The sequence below is a fragment of the Delphinapterus leucas genome, chromosome 16 (genome assembly GCF_059928025.1).
Source record: "Delphinapterus leucas isolate spDelLeu-1000000601 "Yukka" chromosome 16, BTC_Dleu_Yukka2, whole genome shotgun sequence".
Lineage (NCBI taxonomy): Eukaryota > Metazoa > Chordata > Mammalia > Artiodactyla > Monodontidae > Delphinapterus > Delphinapterus leucas.
In genome coordinates this window covers 7807198-7833175 of record NC_143144.1, presented here as the reverse complement: position 1 = coordinate 7833175, position 25978 = coordinate 7807198, and the positions used below count along the sequence as shown (strand labels likewise).

The window sequence follows — 25978 nt, the reverse complement described above, 5'->3', positions numbered from 1 at the left end:
AGGCTGTTAACCGTACAAAAGGAATGAATGCTTAGTATTGAAAACACTGAAAAGTCATTTATTGACTCATTCAACAGATATCTCCTAAGCATCCATTAGGTGTCAAGTCCCAGATATTTTAAAAATGCTTATAAACAACTTGGGGAAAATAGATGATTCCAATAGAGTTTGCTAGGTGTTTTGACACTGGTGGGGTGAGGTGGGGTGTCAGGAAGGAAGAAAATTTCTTCTGCCCTTCTAGGTTCTTCTGGTTGGCCTAAGAATTAACTGGCATGAGACAGATGAACAGGAGAAAATCAAGCAGAAGTTTAATAAGATGTATGCATGGCAGAGACCCAGGAGAACTGAGTAACTCTCCAAAATGCTCCAAGCCCTCACCTTAAACACCACCTTCAGCTAAAGACTAAAGAGCAGGGATTTGGGACTTGAAAGGGGAGGAAGGCAATTGACATGGAGATGAAAAAGCAAATGTTCTGCAAACAAATGTTTGCTGGGCCAGGCAGAGACAATGGGACACGGAGTGAACTCTGATCTCTAAGCCCTGCTGTGTTTCCCCACCACACCTAGGCCATGTTCTTTGCAGATACCTCTGGAGATAGCTCTATTCTGGGAACTGACCCTTTATCCAAATTCTTTAGTCAGCTAAGAGGGAGGGAAAAAGAGAGACTTCCTGAGTCTTCTGTCTCTTAAAAATAATCAGCCTAGGGACTTGCCTGGTGGCGCAGTGGTTAAGAATCTACCTGCCAATGCAGGGGACACAGGTTCGAGCCCTGGTCTGGGAGGATCCCACATGCCGCGGAGCAACTAAGCCCGTGTTTCACAGCTACTGAGCCTGTGCTGTAGAGCCCACGAGCCACAGCTACTGAAGCCCGTGTGCCTAGAGCCCGTGCTCCGCAACAAGAGAAGCCACCATAATGAGAAGCCCACGCACCGCAACGAAAACCCAATGCAGCCATAAAAAAATAAATTAATAATTAAAAAAATAATCAGCCTAAATTAATCCTTATGCCAAAGAGACACATTTTGGGGTGGCAAATTCTGCTCCCCTATAAGGGAGAGATGAGGTGGGCATGGAGGGGCTGCTGGAGGTTTCCCAGAGGAGAACAGATCAATCCTGGGCTCAGGCAGGCCAACATGTGACCAGAAAGGGAGCTTGCTTTGGAAGGTAAATCCACACACTGCTTCCTTCATTGAGAAAGAGCAAGAACTGAACTAAACAGTGTGCTCAGTGAGTCAGTCATTTAACATTCTTATCTCGTCACAAGCCACTAACGGATTGCCCTAGACCAGCAGGTGGTGTGTGGCACACTTTTTTTTTTATTGGGGCGCATGGGTTCTGTAGTTTGTGGCACGCAAGCTCTAGGTGAGGCATGCGAGCTCAGTAGTTGTGGAATGCGGGCTCAGTTGCCCTGCGGCATGGGGGATCTTAGTTCCCCGATCAGGTATCGAACTCGTGTCCCCTACATTGGAAGGCGGATTCTTTACTGCTGGACCACCAGGGAAGTCACTGTGTGGCACATATTTTGAGCACTGTAGCGAAGGACGATTAGGAGTTATTCAGGGGAGAGGGAGGAGGGCATCCCACAGAGAGAAGTCTGGGCAGAGTCAGAAGGGCCTCCGCAGTAGAACAACTGCACAGGATTCGGGGGATGTGAGGGTGAGAGGCCAGAAAGTCCAGCAATTCAGGGGCCAAGCTTGTTTTAAATGAAGGGAGCAGAGACAGAGAGAAATCTTGGTCCTACCTTCAACGCCGGCTCACACCAGACTCCTGTGAAGTCTTCCTGGAGAAAACATTCTGCAGAAACTCTGAGAAAAAGGAAGTGTCCACAGGAAAAAACTGCACAACCTAAAAGTAGAGAATTATGTTTTATTTGGTGGACTTGCTGAGAACTTAGGCCTGGGAGACACCCTCTCAGATAGCTGGAGGGATAGCTCCGAAGAGGTCAGGGCGGAGCCAGGATATACAGGGGTTTTTGCAACAAAGACCAGGGAGTCAGAACGTCTGTTAATTACAGTTAATTAAAGAAAACCAGACATCTCAAGTTAATGAATGTAGTGCTTCTCTCTGTATGGGCAGATGCAAGAGTCTGGGCTCATTGAAATCATTTCTCTGATATGTACCTCAGCTGCCGGACGGGTAACCTGTTCTGTCCCATCCTGAGAGCTCTCGGGGTGCACCGTTGGGGCTGGCTGCAGTGGCTGCGGGCTCGATAGCAGCATCGTTTGCTGAAGATTTCTTCCTTAGAGTAGCCTTGGAGGCCAAATGCCCCCTTCCTTCAAGGGAAATCTTACATTTAAGAAGGGAAACAAGATCAAACCCAACAGGGACACCAATGGGCCAGGTTTTGGTCTTCAAAAAATGCAGTTTCTATCTTCTTTGTTGAGTAATCAGTACTAAGGAAGTTTAGCTACTTTACAGAGAAAGAGAGGAGGAGAGAGGGGGAAAGCCACCTTTGTCCACAGCCCTGGTCTCTGAGACTGGACATCCAGCAACCGTGTGTGCGGAAAGGATGGGGCTCCTGGGGGGCGCTGCCACACACCTTCCTGACTGTGGCTGGAAGTGCCACCTTTATGAGTCCTTCCCTTTGAATTATGCATGTTCTCGCTAATAATTACTTTTTAAAAAAAAATAAATTTATTTATTTTTGGCTGCGCTGGGTCTTCGTTGCTGCGCACGGGCTTTCTCTAGTTGCGGCCAGTGGGGGCTACTCTTCGTTGCGGTGCGTGGGCTTCTCACTGCGGTGGCTTCTCTTGTTGTGGAGCTCGGGCTCTAGGCGCACGGGCTTCAGTAGTTGTGGCTCAAGGGCTCTAGAGCACAGGCTCAGTAGTTGTGGCGCACGGGCTTAGTGGCTCCGTGGCATGCGGGATCTTCCCGGACCAGGGCTCGAACCCGTGTCCCCTGAATTGGCAGGCGGATTCTTATCCACTGCGCCACCAGGGAAGTCCCCTAAAAATTACTTTTTAAAATCCAGAATCTCCCTGGAAAATGACAAAGCTAAGCTTGATTTCATTTTAAACCAAGAGACTGAGTTAAGACTCATTTATTAACTGCTTTCCTCCAGGAATGAAGAGATTTGCTAGGTGGTTTCACAGGCTCTCTGGGACAGAGGTGGAAAGTTAGCAAGTAAAACACACACACAACAAACTTCACATACTCTACTCTGTGCCCAGAGCCAATGTTGAGAGTGTCCCTGTGACACAGCCCTATGACGACTTTGATACTTGTTTCCCCCCGCCCTCTGAAGCACCTGTGCCTTCTTGGGGTTCACGGAAGTGTTCTTCTCCAGATGCTGCAAATATGACTCATGTAGGCCCTTTCCAAGAATATTTAGCTCTCAGCTGGTTTCACAGGAAATCTTTCTATTGTTCAGACTTCTAAGAAATAGGACACCAAGTGACTTCCCTTTTTACTCCTGTGTCTCTGGGGAACCGGCGCTCAGGAGGGACAGGCAGGGCTCTGTGACGCTCTGGGAGCACATGAACTGGAGAATGGGCTTGTCTCCTTCGGGGAGGCCGTTTGCTTCCCACCAGGCCTGGCATGCAAGAGAGAGAATACAGGCGTTTAAAAAAGAGATGTTAGGGCTTCCCTGGTGGCGCAGTGGTTGTTGAGAGTCCGCCTGCCGATGCAGGGGACACGGGTTCGTGCCCCGGTCCGGGAGGATCCCACATGCCGCGGAGCAGCTGGGCCCGTGAGCCATGGCCGCTGAGCCTGCGCATCCGGAGCCTGTGCTCCGCAGCGGGAGGGGCCACAGCAGTGAGAGGTCGGCGTACCGGAAAAAAAAAAAAAAAAGAGATGTTATCTATTATAAAATGGACAGTGCTTCAAAGACAGCCCTGCTTTCCAGCCTGGAGGGCACGTGGAAAATGCAGATCCAGAAACGCTGGGATTCCAGGAAGGAATGATACCTTCTTATTTCTTGTTGGGTGAAGGAGAACTCCAGGGAGATTGGGTGTTTGCCCATTAAGCTCTCCCAGGGCATTAGAGACCAGCCAGGATGGCAAACCAGGGAGCTGAGCTTTGCCCTCCAGGTGGGGGAGACGAATGGCAGTGTTTTGTTGAAGGCAAAGAAGAGGAAAGTGTGGCATTAGTAACTGTCCCTGAGTTACCTGCTGAGCCATCCAATCATAGGAAGTTAGAGTTTCCAGGCCCTTTCCTCTCCAGTGGGTCAGGCACAACCCTGACAAACAGTTCCTGCTGAGTGGAGCTTGGCTTTCCTGACTAGATCTTTTTCCAGAAATGTCTATGCATATGAAGTATTTTGCAACTAAAAGTTTTCAATAATTTATCCTAAGTGCCAGGCACTGTGATAAATTACTCCCCAAACATTATTATTATTATTATCATACCCATGTTACAAGTTAGTGTTGGGGCCCCAGGTAGGACACCCCAAAATGTGCCTCATGGCATATTGATTATTTTGAATTAAAGTGACTGAAGAAGTGGCCAGTGCAAGAGGGACACTCTGACCCTCCTTTCTGTCTCCCTGAAAGCAGGAAATAAATATCTCAGGTGAAAGGTGTACTCCCTGCATCTGGAGATGGAAGGACACCCTTATCACCAGAGATGGCCGAGAAGCCTCTATAAACAAACTTGTGACCTTCTTCAATTGACCCCAAGCCCAAACTCTGTTTGGATTCTTCACTCATTGGGCACCCAAAACCTCAGTTTTTTTGTCCCATCAGTTCCTCACAAATTTATTGTTTCTTTGTCTAAAAAGTACAAAAGCTGTCCTCTTTGGCCGCTTCTTAGGTCCCATTTCTCTGAGACCTCCATGTGCCTGAATTAAAATTCATTTCTTTTTCTCCTGTTAATCTGTCTTGTGTCAATTTTATTATTAGTCCAGCCACAAGAACTCAAGAGGGGTAGAGGGGGAAATGTCCCCTTCTCTGACATTAGGAAATCAAAGCTTTGGAAATTTTAAAGTTGCCCAAGATAAATGAGTGAGTGGTACAACTGGAATTCAGACTCCAGGCTTTTGTTCCAGAAACCACCTGTTTAACCTCTCTGCTCTGCCCCTCAACAAGGAGAACTTCAGACATCCTTTGTCTGCCTTTGGAGCCAGCCCTCCACCGCCAGGGGGATCAGGAGATCCTTTGTGGATCGTTTCCCTTCCTACACCAAACGAGGCCCTCTGCTCTCAAATAGTTCTCACACCTCAGATCCTGCTGTGGATGGTCAAGGAGAGGTACCAATTCTGAAATCCCATCAAACACCTGGCACCTCGGAATTTCCTGGACTTAGGTCTTCAGTATCTTTAACCGGTAATCACTCCACTTTTGGTTCATGGTGAAATCTGTAAACACATGAGGAATTCTAAAATTCAATGTATGTTGTTGATCCCACAGCTGTGTCCTTCTCCAGCCTTCCCCAAACCAAAGAACATTCTTTTAAAAATTTAGAAGTAATGGCTTTTTCTCTCTCTCTTTTTTTTAAAAAAAGCCTTAATATCTTCCTTCTAATTGATACAAATTATTGTTACAACAACCTGGTAGAATGGAAAGAGCTCCAGATTGGGAGACAAGAGGCCTGAGTTTTGTCCCCTGCTCGGCACCAACACACCTTTGGACTCACGGCCCGTTGCTTAGATGCTCATGAGGCCCCATTTTGTCACCTGTATAATTTGAGGGATGGATTAGGTGAGTTCGCAGCGCCTTTTCAGCTGGACCATTCTACCATCATAGACATCAATTATCAAACAGCATTTTAAGGGTCTGATAAGCATACGTCTATCAGGTGATAAATGTCCTGGTGGCTTGATGGTAGCCATATTCCCTCTGAGGATCCATTGTATGCTAACTAGGAGGGTTTTTTCCTCTCCCAGAACACCTCAGCTTGCTTCTCCAAGCTGACAAGAAGAAAAAGCACACACAATGAGTAGCTAATGCATACCAGGCACTGTATTAGGCTCATGACATGCAGTATGTCCTCACGTCAAAGGTGAGGGCTAGAGACGATCAGCTCTACTATATTCACTTGTTTAAGAAATATTTCCTGGTGGGAACGTAAATTGATACAGCCACTATGGGAACAGTGCGAAGGTTCCTTAAAAAACTAAAAACAGAACTACCATATGGCCCAGCAATCCCACTACTGGGCATATACCCTGAGAAAACCATAATTCAAAAAGACACATGCACCCCAGTGTTCATTGCAGCTCTATTTACAATAGTCAGGACATGGAAGCAACCTAAGTGCCCACTGACAGATGAATGGATAAAGAAGATGTGGCACATATATACAATGGAATATTACTCAACCGTAAAAAGAAACAAAATTGAATTATTTGTAGTGAGGTGGATGGACCTAGAGTCTGTCCTACAGAGTGAAGTAAGTCAGAAAGAGAAAAACAAATACCGTATGCTAACACATATATATGGAATCTAAAGAAAAAAAATGGTTTTGAAGAACCTAGGGGCAGGACAGGAATAAAGACGCAGACATAGAGAATGGACTTGAGGACATGGGGAGGGGGAAGGGTAAGCTGGGACGAAGTGAGAGAGTGGCATGGACATATATACACTACCAAATGTAAAATAGATAGCTAGTGGGAAGCAGCCGCAGAGCACGGGGAGATCTGCTCAGTGCCTTGTGACCACCTAGAGGGGTGGGATAGGGAGGGTGGGAGGGAGGGAGACGCAAGAGTGGGGAGATATGGGGGTATATGTATACGTATAGCTGATTCACTTTGTTATAAAACAGAAACTAACACACCATTGTAAAGCAATTATACTCTAATAAAGGTGTTAAAAAAAAAGAAAAAGATAAAGCAAAAAAAAAAAAGAAATATTTCCTGAGAGCATCCAACCTGCTGATGTTGTTTTAGGTTCTAGAGACACAACAGTAAATGAGAGGAACCAAACTATGACATTATATACACATCAATTTATTCCATAAATACTTATCAAATACCTACCATATGTCAAAAACTCTGCTAGTCGCTGGAGACACCAGAGTGCGCAAAACTCTGACCTCATCACGTTGACAGCTCAGCAGACTAATGAAAGGACAACAGTGATAATGTAAGAGTGCTCTGGAAACACCAAAGAGATAGATAATAGAGAGAAATGTACCTCTACCATCATCTGGTCAAAACATGAGTTAATCAATATACTTTGAAGTTACAAATATGAAACGATCTCTTTGCTTGTTTAGTCAAGTAGAGGATTCCACCACTTATCTGGCTACTTTTAGAACATAAACTTAGGTAAATAGTAATATCTATAGCATCTCCACCTGTACATCTTCATTTTTCTCCCTCTTCCGTTATAAATGAAATCACTTTTGTTCTCAATACTATTCACCTCCTTTTGTGAGAAAGCCCTGATACACTCATTGTTCAAGGCCCATTCTTCAAGATATTGGATTCCAAACAGCCTTGGGTCCTCATCAACACAGCTTACCATGAATTCTCCATAGGCAGCAAGGTCATGAACAGAGCAACATTCTTCTTGATTCAGCTTGGTTTGAAACTACTGGAAAGTCATCATCCCACTTTACACTCTCTTCAGGGACCCTCAGTCCCTGGCTACAATGATGGATCAGATCTGGGAAGTGAGTGAAAGCTTTGCAGAAAAGTGAATCCTTAAGCTGGCTCTTGAGGGATGTGTAGGAGTTCATCAGGCGGACAAGGTGTACTTTGGTAGCAGGAGAGGGAGGAGACTGAGGCCGGGGTTGGAGAGAAAGTAGGAAAGACAGTCCAGGCAGAGGTAAGAGGCTGCATGATGGCCAGAGCCACGTAACCACAGAGCAGGTTGGGGGAGACACGTGTCCCTGAGTTCTGGGAGTGAGAGAGACGTGGAGACATGCTCAAAGCAGCAGCAGCTGGTACTGAAGGAGCCCCTGCTGCTAAGGGAACATCTACCAAATTCTGGACCTCAGGGGAGTCACTGAGATTTTGAACCAAAGATTTTAAACAGGATAACATCATGTTTTAGGAAGGTTCACTGTATCACTAGAGCAGTATTAACATTTCGTTGCACGTGTATACGGCAGTTCATTGTTCTAGCTGTCCAGACCTGCTCTGTCTTCCCGTTGATTAATTTCCCTTTGGCAGTAACTTCTCCAACTCCCAACCCCGCTAAACCGGAGTGGCCTCTGTTTTCCTCTCAAGTGGTAAACACCTTTAAGGGAAGCCGGAACAAAAGAGCGAATTTCACTATTGAAAATAACTCTGAGGCTTAATGTTTTTGTAAGGCAAAGAGCCACCCACGTGATTTTTATCCATCTTATGAATTTTGATTTTTGCGGGGATGTGAACTAAAAAACAGTGAAGGCGTGTTTTCTGGTTTCAAAAGGAAATTATACATGTAAAATCAGTGCTTCTGCCCTAAACCACTGAGCAGACTTACTGTACTGCGTGCTTTTAGTGAATAGACATAATCTTTATCTTAAGTGGTATAACTTGAAGGATCTCTTTTGGATAAAGGTATTAGTCCAGATTGATAAATGAAATTGTTCAGTCTGTCTCACTCTGGTGGGTTTAGTTTCTAAGATACTGAAACTTAGGCTGGGTCATGCCTATTTACTACATTTGTTTTTCTTTCAAAAGCTCAGTGATTCCCAAATAAGTGGATCTTGGCAACTAATAATACGTGCCTTACTTATCCAGATTTCAGGCAATTTTAAATGATCTGATAAAAGATTTTGCAGACATCTGGGGAGATTGTGCTCAGCACTGACAAACAAGGGCCATTCTCATTTCAGAAGGAGCCCTCATGAGCCTGTGCCTAGTAGATGCTCATTGGTGCTCGCTGAGAGCACAGTTTGCCAGGAATCAGTATTTGGGTTGAGAGTCTTTAGGCTGGTGAAAGAATGTACTATAATTAGGTAATTAGAGAAAGGAAATACTGCAAAACAAGTCAAGGAAGTACCATACTGCCTCAGTTCTCAGCTAAAATTTGTCTTGATATACTATCGAGCATGAGAAGACTCCTACCCCAAAGTATTCCTAGACGATGAAATTCCATAGATAGCCCTGGTATACAAAGCACACTCTAAACATTTGGAATTTACCAACAGATTAACAAGAGCACCGACTGCCCTTCCCCTTTCCCTCCCTCTGTGCTTTCTTGGTCAATTCCATCCTTCTTTTCAAGTTCTTCCTCTGCATTCCTTTGAGGAGAGTGTTTCTCACTTGGCTTTCTTCTACTTCATCTTTTTCATCTTCTCTAACAGTGGCATCATTTGTGACAGCACCATGGTGGGTGTTATGGAATTCTAAGTGTCTCATTAAATAGTGCTTCTGGTATAAGAAAATCAAGTTTGAGACAAAGCCAGGCTTTTTGGTATTTTATTTTGATAAATATTCTGTATTAATCAAGCAATTGAGAAGCCAACATGATGCCAACTTTTATACTCAGCTCCAAGGGTGACTGAGGTAGTACCTTTAATATCACAGCGATAAAAATAAATTAAATTTAAATTATTGGAATAAATATAATACCCCAATAACTGAGTTTTTTCTAATATAAGAGGACTTTTTTTTAAAAAGAGGGAAAGTTATGTCACAAATCCATCTTTTACATGTAGCTGTTCAGTTTTCCTTGCACCATTTATTGAAGAGACTGTCTTTTCTCCATTATATATTCTTTACTCCTTTGTCATAGACTAATTGACCATAAGTGTGTGGGCTTATTTCTGGGCTTTCTATTCTGTTCTGTTGATCTATGTTTTTGTGCCAGTACCATGCTGTTTTGATTACTGTAGCTTTGTAGCATAATCTGAAATCAGGGAGTGTAATACCTCCAGCTCTGTTCTTTTTTCTCAAGATTGCTTTGGCAATTCAGGGTCTTTTGTGGGTCCACATACATTTTAGGATTACCTATTCTAGTTCTCTGAAAAATTTCATAGATATTTTTATAGGGATTGCATTAAATCTGTAGATTACTTTGGGCAGTATGAACATTTTAACAATATTAATTCTTCTAATCCATGAATATGGGATATCATTCCATTTCTTTGTATCATCTTCAATTTCCTTCATCGATGTTTTATAGTTTTCAGAATATAGGTCTTTCACCTCCTTGGTAAGTTTATTCATAGGGTTTTGTTTTGTTTTTGGTGTGATTTTAAACAGGATTGTTTTCTAGGTTTTGGATAGTTATTAGTGTATAGAAAAGCAACAGATTTCTGTATATTAATCTTGTATCCTGAAACTTTGCTGAATTCATTTATTAGTTGTAATAGTTTTTTGGTGGGGACTTTAGGGTTTTATATATACATTGTCATGCCATCTGCAAATAGTGATGGTTTTACTTCTTCTCTTCCAATTTGGATGCCTTTTATTTCTTTTTCTTGCCTGATTTCTGTGGCTAGGACTTCCAAAACTATGTTGGATAAAAGTGGTGAGAGTGGGCATGCTTGCCTTATTCGTAATTTTAGAGGAAAGGTTTTCAGCTTTTCACCACTGAGTATGATGTCAGCAGTGGGTTTATCATAAATGGCCTTTATTATTTTGAGATATACCAACATATACCCTCTCTACCAACTTTGATGAGAGTTTTTATCATGAATGGATATTGAATTTTGTCAAATACACTTTTCTGCATCTACTGAGATGATCATGTGATTTTTATTCCTTCTTTTGTTAATGTGGGGTATCACATTGAGTGATTTGTGAATACTGAGCTATCCTTGCATCCCTGGAATAAATCCCACTTGATCCTGGTGTATGATACTTTTTATATTTTGTTGAATTCAGTTTGCTAATATTTTGTTGAGAAGTTTTGCATCTATATTCATCAGAGATATTGGCTTTTAATTTTCCTTTTCTGTATTGACCTTGTCTTGTTTTGATATCAGGTGGCCTCACAGAATGAAGTTGAGAGTGTTCCCAGCTCTTCAATTTTGGGGAATAGTTTGAGAAGGATAGCTATTAGCTTTTTTCTTCATATGTTTGGTAGAATTCCCCTATGAAACCATCAGGCTCTGGACTTTTGCTTGCTGGGATTTTTTTTTTTTTTTTAATTACAAATTCAATTTCACTACTCGTGATAGTCCATTCAGATTGTCTATTTCTTCCTGATTCAGTCTTGGAAGGTTGTAATGTTTCTAGAAATTTGTCCATTTCTTCTAGGTTGTCCAATTTGTTGGCATATAACTGTTTGGAGTAGTCTCTTAAGACTTTTTGCTTTTATGTGATATCAGTTGTTATTTCTCTTCTTTTACTTCTTATTTTATTTGGGTCCTCTCTCTTTTATTCTTGATGAGCCTGGCTAGATGTTTATCAGTCTTGTTTACTTTTTCAAAAAAGCCAGCTCTTGGTTTCACTGATCTTTTCTATTATATTTTTTGGTCTCTATTTTATTTATTTCCTCTCTGATATTTATCATTTCCTTCCTTCTGTTGATGTTGAGCTTTATTTATTTATTTTTTTCTAATTCCTTTGTTAGAAAGGAATTTCGTTAAGTTGTTTTTTGAAATTTTTCTTGTTTCTTGAGGTAGGTCTCTATTGCTATAAACTTCCCTTTTAGAACTGCTTTTGCTGCATCTTACAGATTTTGGAAAGTTGTGTTTCCATTTTCATCTGTCTTGAGGCATTTTCTGATTTCCTCTTTGATTTCTTCACTGACCCATTGTTTTTTCAGCAGCATGTTGTTTTGTGTCCATGTGTTTGTTTCCTATTTTTCTTTCTGTAACTGATTTCTAGTTTCATACCACTGTGGCTGGGGAAAAATGCTTGATAGAGTTTCTATCCTCTTAAATTTGTCAAGAGTTATTTTGTGGCCCAGCATGTGATCTACCCTGGAGAATGTTCCATGTGCACTTGAAAAAATGTGTATTCTGTTGTTGCTTTTAGATGGAATGTCTCTCTCTCTCTCTATATATATATACACACACACATTTGGTCTAATGTGTTACTTAAGACCAAATTTTCCTTCTGAATTTTCTGTCTGGATGATCTGTCCATTGTAAATGGAAATTTCTAAGTACCTAGAGGTATCCAGTAATACAGAAATTTGTTTTAGTAGCAACAGTCTTGTGGATTATTGCTCTCATTAGCCTCTGCTAACTCTTTAAATTGCCTATGTTAAACACCATAGGCAATACAGACAAGAGTATAGAGACCAGGGTTATACTAATCAAGGACTCTGCACACTTGAAGGCTTTCAGGAGTTCTTACATCTTCTTTGAGGAAAAGAAGTCTTTTCCCATTTAAAAATATTATGTTCTCTCTCTCTCTTCCTTTCTGTATTTAAATTGGAATAAATCTTCATTCTGAAACTATTTTGTGAATTCTATCCCATCACTTGAGCCAATTGGAGCCTAGGGAATGATAAATCCCAACTTGACATTTCTTTGTGTGAGTGATCTTCTTGTATCTCTCAACCTTGCATATGATTATCTTCCCCAGCCTCCTCAATAGGCTCTTCATTGCCAGCAAAGACACAACCAGATTGTCTAACATTATGGGTAATAGCCTGATAAACACCCAGAGATGGTTCTTCCACAAATGACAGCACCTAATGAGGCTCTGGCAAGAGATATTTTTGGTGATGCTGTTTTAAGGAAATGCTAGGAAAATGCCTCCTGTGGTAACTTACTAGTATGAAAAAGATCAACAGAAAGCTTTCATACGTCATGGCAATTTTCAGATGACTAATTAGATTTTGAAATTTAAAGAAAAATAACCACTTTTGTTCATGCCTTTAACTACATGCTTAAAGCAATTTCAAAACGCCTTCAACTAAAGATCTAATTGTAGTTGTGCACAATTAGTCATCACTAGAGAACTTTTCCATTATTATTCTTTTCTCCAGGTAATTGATTTGAACTACTTGAGTTCATATGCTTGAATAGTGTCGTGAATGGATAGAAGCTTGGGAAAATTTTTGGCCCAAGAGTCAAGGAGCAGGAAAGACTGGGAAATATACTGTTTGAGCAATTCAGTAAACAAAACAGTTGAGAAAGAATTCTGTGTTGGATATTATCTGTTGCAGCCAGCAGCATTCCCACTCCTTCCTATAGTCTCTCCTGTCTTATAGCAGCTGGATGCCTGGGAATTGTATTCTCTAGGCTTCTTGATAGGAAGGTTTTAAATATAACTTTACCAATGAGATTGACTCATGATAGCTTTAGGAATTAGAAGGGAGTTAGAACCCATTCCACTTTGTCCATCAGACGCTGTGGAAATACGGGTTCTGCGTAAGATCAGTGTCTTTGAGATACCTGATCAACACTGTCTCTTGGACATGGGCAGAGGCTTTCTGCAGATTTCTGACCGAAAGGTGACAGAAGCTATGCCCTGGCTGTAACCAAGCCTGCAATGGTGGACCTGAAAGATTGTGTAGATCCCCAACTTTTACTTCTCCTGTCCTTCCAACAGTTTTGTAAGAACCTAATTCCCTTAAATCCCTTTCTACTTGAAACACTTATAGTCGTTTATGTTCCTCCCTCATCCTGCAAGAGATCTTATTTAAATTATTTTCAAGGGTCAAATGTTAGCACCTCTTTTAAAGATTATTTATCATACATTATTGGGACTTCCCTGGTGGTGCAGTGGTTAAGAATCTGCCTGCCAATGCAGGGGACACGGGTTTGAGCCCTGGTCCGGGAAGATCCCACATGCTGTGGAGCAATTAAGCCCGTGTGCCACAACTGCTGAGCCCACATGCCACAACTACTGAAGCGCACGTGCCTAGGGTCCGTGCTCCACAACAAGAGAAGCCACCGCAATGAGAAGTCCATGCACCACAATGAAGAGTAGACCCCACTCACCGCAGCTAGAGAAAGCCTGCGTGCTGCAACGAAGACCCAACACAGCCAATAATAAATTTATTTTAAAAATTAAAAAAAAAAGAATATTTGTCATACATTATTAAAAGACAATCTAAATTGTTTGGAAATAATTTCATGCTGTTTGCTCTTATAAACCAGACGTTTTACTTACAAAAATTAAGCCCTTTTCTATCATTTTACTTTAACTTTGTGGTTCATTACAGAATTAAATTCTCCAAGAATTCCTTCCTGACTGGTCGGATCCCTATTTGCTAAGGACGATTAAGTTTAAAGCAGTGATTCCCAAAAGGGGAAGGGAGATTTTGTCACCGCCCCCACTCTGCCCCACCCCACCAGGAGATACCTGGAGACATTTTTGGTTGTCAAATTGTGGGAGAGTGTGCTATTGGCATTTAACCGTACTGCTAAACATCCTACAATGCACAGGACAACCCCCAGCAAAGACTTATCAGACCCAGAATTTCAATTGTACTGAAGCTGAAAAATCCTAGTTTAAACAAAGGACAATTTCCTGCAATTTCACGCCTATTGATTCTAAGCTAGGACTCTTCCATTGATTTTTTACTGTACCCTGCAAATGACTCATTTCCTTCTTGCTTTGCATCGGATAAAACTCAGCACTTTGGCTCCCTCTGATTCCCACAAAGTCTGTTCCTTATCCACTTAGCCTTTCCTCTTGTGGAGACCTAGTTCCCACCAGGTATTCCATGGCCCGTGACTGCATGTTTCGTTGAGACATGCTTATTGGGCGTGGGCAGCTGTCGTGGTAATCCACGTGGACAAGACAGAAGGAGAACTTCTTCATTCATTTCTGTGTACAGGATCATGGAATTACAGGAGGGAATCCTAGAGAATGTCTAAACATACATTCCCCCTAGGTATGAGGAAACTGAAGCCCAGAGAGGGAAATGTACTCCCCCAGAGCTATCTATTTCAAGATTGCTAAAATTCTATCTGATAGCATTCGCAGGACTTATAAAAGCTCTCATCTATTCCAAGACAGAATGTTCCTCAATAGAAGACTTAACCAAAGACGGAAGAAATATTCTACTCAATGCCAAGTCCACTTGGGACCTCCCAAGATCATTTATGCTCCCAACACATCTCAACTCAGGATTAATCCAGCTTTGAGAGGGAGGTTCTCCATACTCTTTGGGTTAAATACACCTCTCACCTCAGGACAGAATGACGGAGAACGTGTGTTGGTTCTGAAAGCTCACCATGCCCAATTCAGACCTTGCTGTTCCTTCTCCAAGGAAATCTGTAAGAACTCATTAGTTAACATTGCTCCTGCTTGAGTTTCAGTCTTCTTGACTATATATATATATATATATATATATTTAATGGAAACAACTTAAACACCTAAGAGTGGGAAAGAGATAAAAATAAGTTTTTTGTTTGTTTGTTTTGTTTGTTTGCGGTACGCGGGCCTCTCACTGTTGTGGCCTCTCCCGTTGCGGAGCACAGGCTCCGGACGCGCAGGCTCAGCGGCCATGGCTCACGGGCCCAGCCGCTCTGCGGCATGTGGGATCTTCCCGGACCGGGACACGAACCCGTGTCCCCTGCATTGGCAGGTGGACTCTCAACCACTGTGCGACCAGGGAAGCCCCAAAATAAGTTTTACTATATCAATATGATGATCAGATTCGCTGGCATGAAAAAAATTATTGCAGAAGAATATTTATTGGCATGGAGAAATATCCATAATATATGCAACGTAAAAGGAAAACAGATGTTCAAAGGACATGTAGTATGACCCCAAATTTGATCTCAAACAGTATGTATACTATGGGAAAAAAATACAGGAAGAAGATGAACCAAAAACACCAACAAGGAGTTATCTCTGAGTATTGTGATTACAGGTGAGGTTTTTCTGCCTCTGCACTTTTCAGAACTTTTCAAATTTCCTGAAAGGAAACTTTTGCAATTTTAAAGGAACCTTTTATTGGCCATGTTAGCACAGAAGAGGCCAAAAGAATAAGGACTGAAAAGGGATACAGACCTTTGCAATCCAGAGGTCACGGATTTCCTTCAAGGCTACAGTTTGTGTGGAGAGGGGAGAAGCCAGGTTTGTAAGGGATCCAAAAGCCAGCAATTAAGAAGTGGGAGAGCGACCACAGACCACAGATACCTAAGAGAGAAGTTGAAATGGGGAAAAGGAAGATGACTGCCAGAGATGGTGTTGGGGTCCAGTAAGATGACAAATTTTATTTTATCTTTCTAAGAGGCAACAAGATTCACTCATTTTTCTTTTCTTTTTCTTTCTTTTTCTTGTTTTTTAAGATAGAGAAGGATCCTTTATTAGTCAAGATTCTTCAGAGAAACAGAGCCAGTAGAATATATATGTATATATTCTATCTATCTATCTATCCATCTATCTATCATCTATCATCTATTGAGAGAAGCACCCAGGATAATGTTTGACCAAATATCTGGGCACTTTGTGACCCAATCAGGCTGATGCATATAACATTAACCATTGCAGACTCAACAGATAGAAAGAAACTAAATGTGAAAAGGAAGGACCTGACTGATGGAACAAAGTCCTGAGAGGGAAGGGGAATCACAGGGTGAGAAGTGAGGGTGAGACTGTTCAGAGGAGGTCTTCACAGAGATAAACAGAGCACAGAGAGGCAAGCTAGGGCACCTTCAAGGAAAATAAGGAGTTTTCAAGCTTCAGAATGAAAAACGTCCTTATTATTATTTTTTAAAATAAATTTATTTATTTATTTTTGGCCACATTGGGTCTTCGTTGCGCACGGGCTTTCTCTAGTTGAGGCAAGCGGGGGCTACTCTTTGTTGCGGTGTGCGGGCTTCTCATTGCGGTGGCTTCTCTTGCTGCAGAACACAGGCTCTAGGCACACGGGCTTCAGCAGTTGCAGCGTGCAGGCTCAGTAGTTGTGGCTCATGGGCTCTAGAGCGCAGGCTCAGTAGTTGTGGTGCACAGGCTTAGTTGCTCTGTGGCATGTGGGATCTTCCTGGACCAGATCTTCCCGGACCAGATCTTCCTGGACCAGGGCTCAGACCCGTGTCCCCTGCGTTGGCAGGTGGATTCTTAACCACTGCACCACCAGGGCAGTCCCCAAAAGTGTCCTTATTTTTAGGGATGTGAACTCACTAAATTCATATCTATTAAGTATGAAAGAAATGATTTTTTTAACGATTCATTTGCAAATCGGCTATCACCACCACAAAAATGAACTGTTACATTTCTGAACTGTATTCAGTCTCTGAAAATGCTAAAGAAGAAGAAATGAATTATCTGTTTCCTTGAGGCTGTCTTAGATTGTCGCTTTCATTAAATTTTATTTTAATTCAATGTATTTATCTAATTAAATATCATTTAAAGAAGCCTGAGTGTTCTGTTGAAATTCAACTCTAGAGCAGACCCAGAGTTCACAAATTATGACTCCAGCTTCGTGACTATTGCTACCACGGGGAAAGTTAATACCTACAAAGAATCTTCAAAGATGAGAAAATCCTTTATTTGGGCGGAGTAAATCTGAAGCATTCCTATGCAAGAGAGAAAGTTCATCAGCAAGATGATCTTATAGAATTCCATCAAATTATCCACATAGAATATAGCTGAGCATTTTGTGCCAAACCTGCAGAATCTCTTTAGCAATTCGTCTTACTATCTACTAGCCTATAAGTATCTAGAATCACTTTAAGACTCCTGCTGCAGCTAACGGGATATCCTGAGCATCTATTTTTCTGAAGAGAATAATTTTGTCACATTTGAACACTTGACCCAAGTTATAAACATAAGCGTGACTCACTCCTGCATGTGTACGTTGACTGTTTACTCTGTCCAGTTTGTTCTCTGTTCATCCCAGTGCATCAGATATAGCCTTGCAAATGTGCTTGCAGTTGCCAGAGTAAAACACACTCAAGCTGGCTTAAGTGAAAAGGGAACACATTGGATCACACAACTGAAAGTTCTTGCTGTAGGGCTAACTTCGGACGTGGATAGATTCAGACCTCCAACGACATAGTCAGGACTGTGTTATGTTGATACCTTGGCTCTGCTTCCACTGAGTGCAGAACTCTGTTTTCAGTGTCTAATGATGGTGGGGCACCTACTACTCGAGATATTTGATTCAATCCTGCCTATGCTGGAGATACACATTTGGAGATCTGACCTAGCTTACAGCTCTGAAGCTCCTTGCTCGTCTCCCTCTTTGGCACAGATGTATAAAAAAAGATCACTTTATAAAGATCATCCTTGTATAGCACAGGGAGCTATAGTCAATGTCCTGTGACAAACCATAATGGAAAAGAATATGAAAAAATATATAATATAGATATAATAATATATATGTATAACTGAGTCACTTTGCTCTACAGAAGAAATTAACATAACGTTGTAAATCAACTGCACTTCAATAAAATAAAAAAAAGTGAAGATCATCTTCTTGTTTCTCTGTAACTGTTGCTGGAAAATCATTTTCCTCCCCTCTCCTCATCTTTCTAATACTTTCTCAAAGCACATCCATTATTTTTCCTTTTTCTCCTAAGGGTATAAATTTGGCTGTAATTCTTCAAATAACCAAGCTAGGTTGGTGGTCCTTGTCTTGTGAAATAATATGTATATAGTACCATCTAGTGTCCAGAAAGCAGAAAGCCCAAAGCAAGCAAGGCAAACAGGATGCTTCAATTTTTGAAACAGCTGAGTTTGGGCAAAATACAGATTGGAGGAAAAATTATGACCAACTCCATTGATTTGACTCATGTTTATACCTCTAGAAATAACGACCTGTTCCAGAGAAAAAGGCCTGGTTTATTGAAAAATTCAATACTTATTAAACCAGAAAATGTAGAGATTTTTCTAGTTTTAGAGCTGTCCCACAACCAAGTCCCATGATCAAACTTACTTAAAAAAATGTATTCTTGTAGGGTAATCTGTTTTTCTTTTTTCTTTTCTTTTATTTATTTTTGGCTGCATTGGGCCTTCGTTGCTGCGCGAGGGCTTTCTCTATTTGTGGTGAGCGGGGGCTACTCTTCTTTGCGGTGCCCGGGCTTCTCATTGCAGTGACTTCTCTTATTACGGAGCACGGGCTCCAGGTGTGCGGGCTTCCGTAGTTGTGGCACACGGGCTCAGTAGTTGTGGCTCACGGGCTTAGTTGCTCCGTGGCATGTGGGATCCTCCTGGACCAGGGCTCGAACCCACGTCCCCTGCATTGGCAGGTGGATTCTTAACCACTGCGCCACCAGGGAAGCCCTCTTTTTCAAATAACATGTTTTCCTACAGACTTATGTAATAACATTGGATATGTATTTCCTGTGGAAAACATTCCTTAATAGACTAAGTTAAAACTTCCTGGAGAGACAGTGCTCCAGAAGGAGAAAACTACCTCCTAGGTACATGTCCTCATGAGCGGTCTGTTTCTGGCTATCTCTACAGATGTGCCCTGGGGCTTTCTCCTGCTACTAGCAAACAGTGCCAGGATGAACTGACACCAGGAGGGAAATGACATTGCAGACACGGGTCCACACGCCACTGGTAAGGGAGTGGCAAGAGGCTGGATGGCCACTGAGGTTAGAAAATTAACCAGAATGTCTAAGATCAGATAATGGCAAAATATAATATTAGTTCCCTGTCCTCTGGTTTTAGGCATATGCAGAACCATGTCTGATTTGTGCCTTTATGCTGTATCTTCCTTCACACTGTAGCAAAGCACAGAAAGGAGGAAGAGTAATGAGTAGGGGCGTGCTCTAGGTCATGGTCATGCTCATTCCTTTGACTCCTTTGGCGCCCTTGGGATTTCCCAGGGAGGCGGAACTCAATAGGGCTGCTCCTTTGAATAAAATTGTTGAGCATCCACTTCCAGTTAGGAGGGAAAGAAGTGCTGATAGCTCTAGGGAATGGAGCAATTCTGAGACAATATTAGCCTAAAAAGTTTAGCTTTATGTTCTTAAAAAAGTTTTTAGTATTTAGTTCTTTAAAAGTTGTTATTGGGCTTCCCTGGTGGTGTAGTGGTTAAGAATCCACCTGCCAACGCAGGGGACCTGGGTTCGAGCCCTGGTCCAGGAGGATCCCACATGCCGTGGAGCAACTAAACCCATGTGCCACAACTACTGAGCCTGCGTGCCACAATTACTGAGCCTGTGTGCCACAACTACTGAAGCCCGAGCACCAAGAGCCCATGCTCCGCAACAAGAGAAGCCACCACAATGAGAAGCCCACGCACCACAAAGAAGAGTAGTCTTTGCTCGCCGCAACTAGAGAAAGCCCACGCACAGCAACGAAGACCCAACATAGCCAAACATAAATAAATTAAATAAATAAATTAAAAAAAATTGTTATGGATTAAGGGAAGATATTTGGGGAGTTTATGTTATCTTCCATTGCCTTGTAATCTTCTGGGTGTTTCTTACCTAGGTGAGCCATCCGTCCTCTTTCCATCACCTTCTGCATTTCTCACTCTTTCCCGGAGAGCCTTCTTCAGGTTTCTTCTCTTTGCCTTCCTCATCTGACCCATCCAGCATCTTTAACTATCACCAGAATTTGAATGACCACAGAATCTCTGTCCAACTCCAACCTCTGCCTCACATTTCACCTCCACCCGACCGCTGAATGTCTCTAGAATTTTCCATCACTCAGAACTGCAAACTTTGCCTCCCCGCCCCCGCCACCAAACCCTCATGTTATCTGAGCACCAATTTTCCTCTCAGTGTTTTATTTCTGATTGACCCACAGCTTCCCAATCGGATAACTCTTCTGTCCTAACTGACCTCTAGCTCTTTTTTGCCAGTTGTCCCTGATTTGGAGATTGTAATCTTCATTTCTTGGGCTTCCTTTCCTCATTATTCTTTCTGTAAGACCTGATAACATCAGTGCCTCTAGTCCCCTATTTTACACATCACCGTCATATTCAATATTTGGAAGCATTTTCCAGTCTGTTATGGAACAAATTGCGTTGCCGCCACCCCCCACCTAGATCTGTATGTTGGAGGCCATATGATCAGGCCCCCAAGATGGCTGTACTCTTGGTATCCGTCCATCTCCTGCGCGACCAGTCCCTGCCTAACCCACACCTACACATCGGACTGACCTTCCCTCTTCATCACAGAGCCTGATCGGTGAATGCCTACACACCTGCCTGCTGCTATCATTAGATAATGATAGTTTATCAAAGGGAAGTCATCTGCCCCATGAAGGTTGTTAGCCCGAGGGGCGATGAGGGGCATGCCCCCTGCTGGTTTCCCTGGTAACCGATGAACCAAGCTGACGTCAACTCCCCCTGTAACTGGCAATCTCCCCCTCCCCCCCGGGGGGGCAAGACTGCTGCAGTGTCCTGCCCGCCAGCTGCTGCACATGCTGTGGCATCGCTCCAGGACCTTTCTTCAGATGTGTAAGATGCCCCACATCCATTAAGCCATGGATGTCTCTGTCTCTGACTTCTGGGCTCTTCCTTCAGTCTCGAGGCTGGGCAAGTACAGGCTTGCAGGCCAACGGGTGCAGAAGCCTAATAGCCAGTATCTCAGAATGTGACTGTGTTTGGAGACAGTCCTTCCAGAGGTGATCCAGTTAACCTGAGTCATTGGAGTGGGCTCTAATCCAATGATTGTGTCCTTACTAGAAGAGGAAATTGGGAAAACAGACATGTACACAGGGAAGGCTACAGGAAGACACAGGAAGAGCTACAAGCCAAGGGGTGAGGCCTCAGAAGAGACCGACCCTGCCAACACCTGGGTCTCAGGATTCTGCCTCTAGACAGCCTTCAGCTGCAGCATCAACTCCTCCCTGGGTCTCCAGCCTGCCAGCCCACCCTGCAGAATTAGAACTTGTCAGCCCCTATGGTCGTGTGAAACAATTCCTTAAAATCAACACCCCTCTCTCTAAAATACGTGTACGCACATCCTATTTGTTTTGGTCCTCTGGAGAACATTGACTAGTACACACTACAAACTAAAACCTGTAATTGTTTTTCTTAATGCCAGATTCAGTGCCAGATCTTTAGACTAGTAATCCAAGTTCTTCACAATAATATCCCCAAAGTCCCATTCCAACTATAGTTTATGTTACTTTCTTTCAATTTTCCTTTGATCAACATGCTAACAATAACATTGATTGAAAAACCAACTATTTAACATTTAAGAAACATTTTTTCCTGTGGTCTAAATGCATAGACTGGACTCAGACTGGATTCAAATCCAGCGATTTACTTGATTTCTCTAAGGTTCAGTTTCTTTATCTGTAAAACGGGAATAATTCATCCGATTATTCTGTAACTAGTTATTGAACAACTACGGGTGACACAAATGCATTCATGATGTTGCTACTTTTTTTTTAAAGCTATTTTTAAAAATTATTTATTTAAAAAAATATTTATTTTTGGCTGCGTTGGGTCTTTGTTGCTGCGTGCGGGTTTTTCTCTAGTTGTGACAAGCGGGGGCTACTCTTTGTTGCAGCGCATAGGCTTCTCATTGCGGTGGCTTCTCTTGCTGTAGAGCACGGGCTCTAGGCACATGGGCTTCAGTAGTTGTGGCGCACAGGCTCAGCAGTTGTGGCTGGCAGGCTCTGTAGTTGTGGCACACGGGCTCAGTTGCTCTGTGGCATGTGGAATCTTCCCGGACCAGGACTTGAACCTGTGTCCCCTGCATTGGCAGGTGGACTCTTAACCACTGCACCACCAGGGAATCCTCCATGATGCTGCTACTTTAAAGACTAGTCAGCGGACGCGTCCACCTCCCAGGTGCTGGTGCTGTTTACTAAGAAGAGGACTAGAGAAGAGCAAATTTAGGGAAGGAGGTGAATCACGAGTTTTATTTGGACTGTGTTCAGGATGAAATCCCTCTTAAATATCCAAGAGGAGATGATAAGTAAGCAGCAGGATATGTACAAATGGAGCTCTAAGATTGGAACGGGGCTAGAGATGGAAAATTGAGAGTGATTTGCCTTGAAATGCATTTAGAGCCATGAGATAAACAACATGAATTTAGATGAGCCAACAGGAGAAAATGCTTCAGGAGTTAGTCAGCAGCTTTGCAAAATATTAAAGAGGTTCCATTATGGGATGGCTGCTTGAGGAGCTCTGAGGACCCACTCTGCAAGGAAACAAGCACAACTGCTGAAAGCTATCTTAAAATTTTTTTTCTTTTTAAGTCTCTGGAAATTGTCTTAAGCGCATACAGCAAATAACAAAATATTTGTTCAAAAAGAATACACTAGGGCTTCCCTGGTGGCGCAGTGGTTGAGAGTCCGCCTGCCGATGCAGGGGACACGGGTTCGTGCCCCGGTCCGGGAAGATCCCACATGCCGCGGAGCGGCTGGGCCCATGAGCCATGGCCGCTGAGCCCGCGCGTACGGAGCCTGTGCTCCACAACGGGAGAGGCTGCAACAGTGAGAGGCCCACATACTGGGAAAAAACAAAAAACAAAAAACACTAAATCTTGCTAAGAACAGTTGAACCTGGCATCTGGGCTATGACCTGCTCCCTCCCGCCTACTCTTCCACCCTGACCGAGCTCAGCTTGACAGAAGCTCCGTTCCAATCAGGTTTGGCTAGAAACATAGGACTCCCCCCCTCCTCCCTGCCCCCCAATCAGCTCCCAATCAAGGGAAAAGCTATTTCACTGGCAGGCACAGGACAGCAGCATTTCTCATCCCCTCCAACTCTATATTTAAGAGGCTAAATTCCTGGGAGTGTGCCTAAGAGGTCAAGGGCTCCTTTCTCCATCTAGCCACCCCACACAGGGTGGAGGCTCTCCACCAGTGAGAATGCTGGCTTCTTACACGCCCTCACACCAGTGCACCTGGAGAGCAGAGGTTCTATCTACTCTGTGAGAAGCAAGCCAAGGAGACTACAAGTTACCACTCCACCCAGGGCCCAGAGCACGGCCCAGATATACTGCCCAGAGCACGGCCCAGATATACTGCCCAGAGCCAGACGCATTACACAAGAACAGAACTACCAAGCTTTCATCAAAGCAACTGACTTTATCTGAAACAGAGTGTGGGGAAGTTCAAGCCTAAGGGAACTCTCAAAAAAACCCCACACCTCTTAATTAAGAGCAACAAGCTAAATCATAGTCTAGCTAGTTCACCAGATAGAATCAGGCAAAGAGCCAGCTAAAAAGAGCCCACCTGGGGTCAGAGCAAGCCTTAAAGACCGGCCCCCAAACTGCCCCGGCTTGAAATTAATTGGAATAGGCTGTGGAGGAATTTGTGTCCCAGGGAATAATAAAAAAATAGAGTAATCAGCCAGCAATTATGGAAGCCTAACAGCTTGCTGTAATACCAAGTGAAGCCAGACAGCTTCACAGAGAGATCACAGGAAGAGACAGTCCAAGAGAGCTGTGCTAAAATTGTGTCATCCCAAGGTAGCTGTGTGCACGTCAAGGCTGAATCTTCTGAGGAGTGACACCAAAGACTTCATACTGTGGGGGAAGAGATTTCACTGAAATAGTCCAGGCAAATCACTAAACAAACAAGCAAACAACAACAAAAACAAGACCTGGAGAGAAGGTGAGGGGAATCATGATACACAGTTGCCACAATGTATTACCTAAAATGACCACTTTTCAACAAAAAGTGAGACATACAAAGAGACAGGGAAGTGTGACCCATACACTGGGAAAAACGGAGGCAACAGAGATGGCCTGTGACAGGGTACGGATCTCAGATTTAATAACTTGAAAGCTGCCACTGTACCTTAGTTCAATGAACTAGAGAAAAATGCTTGAAGGAGGAACGTATGATGACAATGTTTGGTCAAAAAGAAAATATCAATAAAGAGATAAAAGTTTGAAAAAAGAATGAAATGGAAATTATGGAGTTGAAAATACAATAACTAAAATGAAAAATGTCACTAGAGGGGCTTGACAGTAGATTGGAACTGAAGAAAGATAAGGGAACCTGAAGAGAAATCAATATAGCATATGTAATCTGAAAAAAAAAAAAAAGAGAGAAAAGAATGAATAAAAATGAACGGAGCCTCAGAGAAATGTGGGGCACTACTGAGTACAGCAATATACGTGTAATGAGAGTCCCAGGAGAGAGGAAAAGCAGCAGAAAAAATACTTGAAGAAATAACGGCTGAAAAGCCTACCTTTGCTGGAAAACATCTACACATCCAAGAAATTAAACAAACTCCAAGTACGATATATGCAGAGATCCACACCAACACAGACCATGGTAAAAATGCTGAAAGGCAAAGAGGAAATCTGGTAAGTTCCAACAGAAACAAGTCACAAGCTAGTGACTCTGCAGGGAGCACTTCTCACCCAGCAGAGGTCCTGACTTCCTCCAGCTGCTTCCTCTGAACCCCCCAGGTTAGATCTGCTCTGCCAGTGCTACCAGAACAGCAACTACTTCACCTTTTATAACCCGCATTTCACTTGTAGTCAAGCTTGGCCACAGAATTTGTAGGGCCCAGTGCAAAATAAAAATGAGGGGTTCCGGTCCAAAATTTCTTAAGGATTTCAAGACAGTGTTAGCAAAGCATTAAAATCAAGCTCAGGGACATCCTGAGTGTGAAGCCCAATCCGAACCCATGAAGCTGGCTCCGCTTAGCTTCTCAATGTCTTTCTTACTAGATCTTAAGAACCATGCAGCCAAGTACCCAGGTGGTGTCTCTCTTGCTCATCACTGAATTCCTTTAGTCTTTCCCAGTGGCTATCACAGTAGGCACTTAATGAGTTTGCAGCATATTCAACTTACTTATTTCTTGCTAAACAACAAGAACAGTTAGTTTTTGCTCCACTGTATGTGGCACTTATTACATTGTTTCATTCATAAACGCCTCATCTTTCACTGTGTTTTAGCATGTTGACCTTTTCAGAAGTAAAGAGTACATACAGCTTAAGCCCAATTATTTTATATTTACATTGCAGTTCTTAAATAATTTCATCATATTTATAAACCCACTAAAGAGAACACTGCTTTTTCTCTGAGTTGATCTGTTGGATATGCAGGTTTTAGTACTTTCTATTTCATTTCACAATTACTTAGGAAGTATCCCACCATATTAACCACTGTTAGCTTTGTTTTTAAGTAAGTACTCAGCCATTCTAGAATTCTGAGCTTTCTGATGTGTGAAACACTACCTTAGCTTTGGATTCCACAGAAGCCTCCATCTTCTATACTATATGTATGGTTACAGCAGGTGTGAACAGGTAACTGGTGGTGAGTCTTTGGAACTTTATCAAACTTCTCTGTGCCCGTTTCACATCTAATGAAATAGGGATACTACTACCTACCTCACAAACTTCACTAAAGAGAATTATAGGAAGTGCC

General features: G+C 42.7%; 1 protein-coding gene across 5 annotated transcripts in view; it reads right to left on the bottom strand.

Moving 5' to 3' along the window:
- Positions 1 to 2587: 2587 nt before the first annotated feature.
- Positions 2588 to 25978, bottom strand: part of MAP3K21 (mitogen-activated protein kinase kinase kinase 21) — a 74334-nt gene continuing 50943 nt past the window's right edge. Inside the window, exons 12-14 of one of the 5 annotated variants that reach the window (XR_016388020.1) lie at positions 24792 to 24886; positions 6915 to 6995; positions 2603 to 5846 (exon numbers count right to left, since the gene is read on the bottom strand). Coding sequence is in view for 3 of the 5 variants with exons in the window: in XM_089897423.1 (XP_089753549.1) it covers positions 24824 to 24886 (63 nt within the window). In the remaining 2 variants the exon portion in view is untranslated. Of the gene's footprint in view, positions 6996 to 11806; positions 24887 to 25978 lie in introns of those variants that run through there. The other 4 variants (XR_016388021.1, XM_089897423.1, XM_089897424.1 and 1 more) reach the window with 4 other exon arrangements.